Source organism: Centropristis striata, chromosome 5, assembly GCF_030273125.1.
Source record: "Centropristis striata isolate RG_2023a ecotype Rhode Island chromosome 5, C.striata_1.0, whole genome shotgun sequence".
Classification (NCBI taxonomy): Eukaryota; Metazoa; Chordata; class Actinopteri; order Perciformes; family Serranidae; genus Centropristis; species Centropristis striata.
This window is the reverse complement of record NC_081521.1, coordinates 31,776,127-31,782,126: the sequence shown is the minus strand read 5'-3', so window position 1 is coordinate 31,782,126 and position 6,000 is coordinate 31,776,127. Positions and strand designations below refer to the sequence as shown.

Genomic DNA, 6,000 nt, shown 5'->3' with positions numbered 1-6,000 from the left:
TATTTGATGTGGACTATTTTTTTAAACTTACATGGTCTTACTTATGAGAAAGAACAACACAAAATAGATTTATTTGAAATACATCTTTTGTGTTGTTCTTTCTATATCAGATATTGCCATTTCCAAGATTTATAGATCTGTAAGGTTAGAACATAATCTATGAACTAATAAATACTTAAAAGTTTAAATGTCATTAATTTAACTATAAAGCACTTGGTAAAAAACAACAAAAAAAACAATATTCATATCATGAAATTTTAAATACATGAATCTAAAATCTTGCAAGTAATTTGAGTGCAACGGACCCCTAGGGGAGAATGACTGCTGTAGAGTGTTGAACTGTATAGAGATCCATATTTTAAATAGCTGTATTTCCTTATGAACTTCACACAAATAGTAATCTTCCCATCTACATAAAGCTGGATCTGTGTCAGGGCAGATAGTTGGTAATTGACCCAATTTGTTGTAATTACTTGATGGATTTGTGACCCAACATGAAAAATGTAAAGCAGAATAACAAATACAGGGGTCAGGTCACAAAAAGGGGTCAGGACACAAGCAGAAAATAGAGGTAAACCTCAAAGTATTCAGGTTAAACTGTGTGTTAAACTTATTAGACTGTCACTCTTTTTATGTATTTCAGCATTAACATTGTTTTTATAAAGAAGACTGATCTTTATTTTTGTTGTCCATGTAAATTGTAGATATATTCATATAAATGACTGAATTAGCTTAATAATACGTTTTATTATTATTTAAATAATGTTTTAAATTATTTAAATTAATGTCAGATTTGGAGTCAGCCTTTGGTCACCAGGAGTTCTTCAAATAATTATGAACCCTTTATCCTCCATTGGGTTTGGTAAACATGTGCTCGCAGCCTCATGTTCTCTTGTTTAGTAAACATGACTCATGAACACTCACATTAGGAACAGATAATGGGAGCATGAGTGGATTAAAAAATCAGGGCATAACCTTTTCACTCAGGTAGAGACAGAAACATGTGAGTTCTGACCCAGCATCAGTATCAATATAAAATGAAAATGTTATGAATATATGTCTAATTTATTGATTTTAATATATTTGCTTATCTTTAATATATTTTTTTGTTCATAGGATTAGGATTAAGACATTTATTACCATTGTTTTATTTTCAAGTTGTTTAATAAATTCATGTTTTCATCACTGTTCAGTTAATTATTTGATCAACTTGCATTAAGTGCCACAACGAACTAGTCAAAGGGGAACTTCACTTTTATTCTCATTATCTAAAACGCGTGGAACCAGCCACATGGATCCGATCGGGCCAGCCACACACGTTTAAGGGCAGGGGCCAGTGTTTTATAACTTGTTATTGTTCAAGGTTTTTTACAGATATTGTCTGGCAGCATCCTCAACCTGAGCCCCCTTCACTCTCATCTGTGAATGGTTGAGCCTACATTCTCAAATCTGACCTGTGAAAATTAACACTGTACATTCATGCAAGTGTGCACGCATACACACTAAACAGACCCACATTCTATCTCTACCCCTGTGTTATGAAACAACTCTACGCTCTAAACATTGCAGATGACATGTGATTTCTGGAATGATGTTGTAGACTTGTCTCCAGGGACAGTCTTGGTGGATTAGGGTTTCCATAAAAGAGGATGGACACCATTGACTTTTTCAGATATTCTAAGAGGAACAGGGCAGAGTTGGGGGACTTCCTCTACAAAGCACACTTAAATGCATGTTGCTGTCGTTGGAGATCTCTGAAATTTCACAGCAGGGAGGTCACATTTCAAGGTGTGTTATTTCTCTTCAATTCATGAAGATCAACAAATTGATATTTTTGCAATGATATTCTCCTGAGTGTGTTCATTGTAATTGAAATTTCTAAGTGACTGTCTGATTATCACTTTCAGCATGCCTTTGTTAGTGTTGAAATGCATGCTGCTGTGTGTGTTGATGCATGGATCGGTGTGCACCTGTATGCTGAAGAATCACACCTTATGGATTGAGATGCATGATTGTGTCCAGTGTGTGGCCATCAACACTACCATCTGCAGTGGCTACTGTTACACACAGGTGACTACACACTCACTCTCACACTATACATGGAAACTGTTCAGCTGAACATTTTGTTTAAGATGCAAAAATGGACAGACAGTTAGAGCAAAGTGTAACTAATGTTGATACAGGGATGCAAAAGATAAGAATACTTGATGTTACATACTCCAATAATATACTTTGATTCTCATCATCCTTGTAGAAAACTGGTTTTGCTTGTAAATTCAACAGTGGCGGGAGAAACACTCTACTTAAGTAAAAGTAGTAAAAAGTAAAAACCCAGCATTTGAAATCTTACTCAACTAAAAGTACAAAAGTATTTGCATAAATATATGCTTTAAGTACCTAAAGTAAAGTGACTCATTATGCAGAGTGGCCCATTCCAGAACAATATAGTTACAATTGGTGATGCATTTATGTGTCACTTTAATGTTACAGTTATAGCTGGTAAAGGTGGAGCTAGTTTAAAGTACTTTTTATGCTGCTGAACAGCTTAGCCTATAACAATAATGAATAATCATTTATCATTTGATTTTATATTTTGTATTAATAATCTAAGTCTGCAAACTTACTAACTTACTATTAACTAAAGCGTTAAAATAAAGCAAACAGTTCATATTTCCCTCTGAAATGTAGTGGAGAAAAAGTATAAAGTACCAAAAAGTAGAAATATTCAAATAAAGTACAAGTACCTGGGGTTGAGTAGTAGTGGGTTACATGTAATTGGGATGATGTAATAAAATCACAAAAAGTATCAACCAAGATTCTTTTTAAAAAGTGCAATTAGATAACATTGTAAAGGATTACATGATAAAATATAATGGGGCAATTTCCTTAAGGATACAATTCTAAATGTTGACGTTGTAAATTCATACTCCTCTCAGGTTGCCAGTTTTGTTAACTGTGGCTTAACTCATTTTCTTGTCTGTTTTTTAATTATTATTTATGGATCATTTAGTTTTTATTCCTTTTCATTTATATTGAAAATGGGAAATGGACATTTTGAATAAGTTCTCTTCTTGCGTTACATAAATATGTAACTCCATGTGGCTTTTGATTAAAAAAACTGCAGCAACAAAACTTACACAACAGAAACAGCTTCCCACAAGCTGCAGAATGGACATAGTAAACATACAGTTGGTGCTGTGATTTGATTTGACCGAATGTAAATGGAATTAGCGATATGTATTTTATTTGCATTGCAAATGTTTTGAGATATTTAATTAGTGAAAATAATATTCATAGAAGTAAAGTAATCCAAAACTTTTCAGATTAAATTAATTTTTTTGTAATTCAGTGAATTATGTCACCAATACAAACACTGCCACATAATTTGGATTCAGTAACTGACTACATTTAAAAGTAATCTGAACTGCTTATAACTGTACTTAAGTACAATACTTGAGTAAATGTATTTAGTTACAGTCCAATCCAATCCAATCCACTTTATTTATATAGCACAATTTTAGCAAACACAAGGTTTCCAAAGTGCTGCACAAACAATAGATAGATAACACAATAGAAAGAGATGTAGTAAACAATAGAACAGTAAAATGCAATAAGATAAAATAAATTAAAAATGGGATAAAAAAAAATGAATAAAATAAAATGTAAAATGTACTGCCCGCACAAAATAAACATCCCTGCTTCCCCTTTTTCAGGACACTAATTTGAGGGGGCGGTTTGGGAGGAGTTTCCTGATCCAGCGCAGCTGTGTGCCTCTCTCCCTGGTGTACCGAGCCGCCCATGTGCCAGGCTGCCCTCAGGATGCCAACCCACAGCTGTATTATCCTGCGGCCCACCGCTGCAGCTGCAAGCGCTGTGACAGGCGCACACACCACTGTGTCCGCACCAATCGGGCCTCTAATGACGGATGCACCATGAGCATTGGCGCTGTAAAAAGCCAGCCCCAGCCCCAGCCCACTGTGGGAACCATATAATAGCCTATTAGTAATGCACACGCAGGGCAAATGATACAGCTGTTGAACCAGCACTGTTCTCTGTGTTGATGTTATTGTGCATCTCAGCTGTTTATGTTGTTTTCTCTAGTTTGTTAGGTGTAGTATTGCAATAAAATGCAATGTTGAACTTGCATTTAGCATTGTTGTGAAAAATGTGTAAATTTATTAAATGAATATATGGAAACTAATGAGTGCATAATACTTGTGATTGCATATTAAATAGTTTGATGTCTAATCTGATGGCTATTATAGGCCTTGGCCCATGTCAAATCTTGTGCGACAGGATTTACAGGCTACAGTCCAGGATCACAACCTGAATGACAATATAAACATCTGTAGATATCTTTTACCATATATCATACAGGATTTACACTGACACAATAGAGTCTAGGATTATAAATTTAATGGCAATATAAAGATTGCTATAGATATCTTCCATTGTCCAGGATTTACACCACATGATGTCAAAATATTTCAGTGGGCCAACAACAGTATCAAGTTAGCAGACACTATCCTACCTCAACCAATAAAGTTGTATGAGTCAGATTAATTTGATCACAGACTCATACTCAAACACACACACACACACACACACACACACACACACACACACACACTTCTCTGCGAAAGTAACATTGTTTATGTAGCTTGTATATCCATATCACACATCCTGGCACAGAAATCCAACAGCCTTTTCCAAAACCAACCAATGTCAACTACTTCTGATTGTATAACATCTTGGACAAGAATAAATAGAATGAATTACAATAGCTTAGAATGTGTAAATTATACGAGAAAAAGCCTACATTGTTTTCATTATATTTATTTATTTTTATTTTACTTTTTTTTTTAAACTTTAAAGCAATATGGTGCAATACAAGACAAGACACCAATAAAATGCAGTCAGGGGGTTTCAACAATACAGAGGCAAGCTTTCATACAAAAACATTGTGAAGTATACATAAATTAAAAATTTTTATAGCTTTCATGTTGGTAGATTTCTTAATAGACTTAATATATTGTTTGGTTTCGTTTTCAAAGACAAGAAAGAGAGGTTTTTGATTAACGTAACGACATTTGGCTAACTGTATCATGAGATTGATGATATAGTATTGTTTTTCTTTTGCAAAAAGGAAGTCAGTGAAACCAAACAGTATATGTTCAAAGCACAGGGACAAATGACGTTCAATCGAAAAAGAAAACAGGTTACAAATATCTTCCCATAATTTAGTTGAGAAAAGGCGAGACCAAAATAGATCAAAAACATCTTCAGGGTGTCCTTCACAGAAAGAGCAGTTTAAGTCTATATCTATGCCTGTAAAAAAAAAAAAAAACTTTAGATGGGTAAATTATGTGAATTATCTTAAAAGATACTTCTTTAAAATTATTAATGATTATATATCTAGCAGGTAAATCCCAGATCTTTTTCCAGTTAAGGTTATTAATAAGGTTATTCCAATAGGTTGTTACATAGGAGTTGATACGACTTCTTTCTGAAATAAAGAGCGTATATTACGGTTACTATTGCGTGTAGAGGAGAAACAAATTTGGCCGATCTCAAGTTTGGTTTGATCAAAGGGCAATAATGATGGATTTTGTATTAATGTACTTTTAAATAACCAAATTCCACTTTAATCTTAGAAAACAAGCGCTCCCCATAGCAGTTTATCACCGTCAACAGTTTTCAACGTGCCACCTGAACTCCAACGTCATCATCATGGCACAGACTGCAACCAATGAGAGTATTATTTCTTATTTTAAAATAAATAAGAAAAATACGTAAAATACAATTGTTCTTATAACACATACACTCAATTGCTTTACTTGATCATGAAAATAAGACATGAAAATAAGACATGATAAGGCCACATTTGGTGTGTTTTTGGAGGGCCCTAGGGGTCGAAGGCCCCTGGACACTGGGAATACTTGCTTACTGGTATTTTATTTATATACAGTTCATGACTAGTATGCAACAAACCTATATATG

At 34.1% G+C, this 6,000-nt stretch overlaps 1 protein-coding gene across 1 annotated transcript; it reads left to right on the top strand.

Moving 5' to 3' along the window:
• The first annotated feature begins 1,661 nt into the window (after positions 1–1,661).
• On the top strand, positions 1,662–3,992 carry LOC131971543 (thyrotropin subunit beta-like). Its single transcript, XM_059333052.1, has 3 exons — positions 1,662–1,788; positions 1,908–2,070; positions 3,714–3,992. The coding sequence occupies exons 1-3, from the start codon at positions 1,733–1,735 to the stop codon at positions 3,990–3,992; spliced, it is 498 nt and encodes a 165-aa protein (XP_059189035.1). The 5' UTR covers positions 1,662–1,732.
• Positions 3,993–6,000: the final 2,008 nt, after the last annotated feature.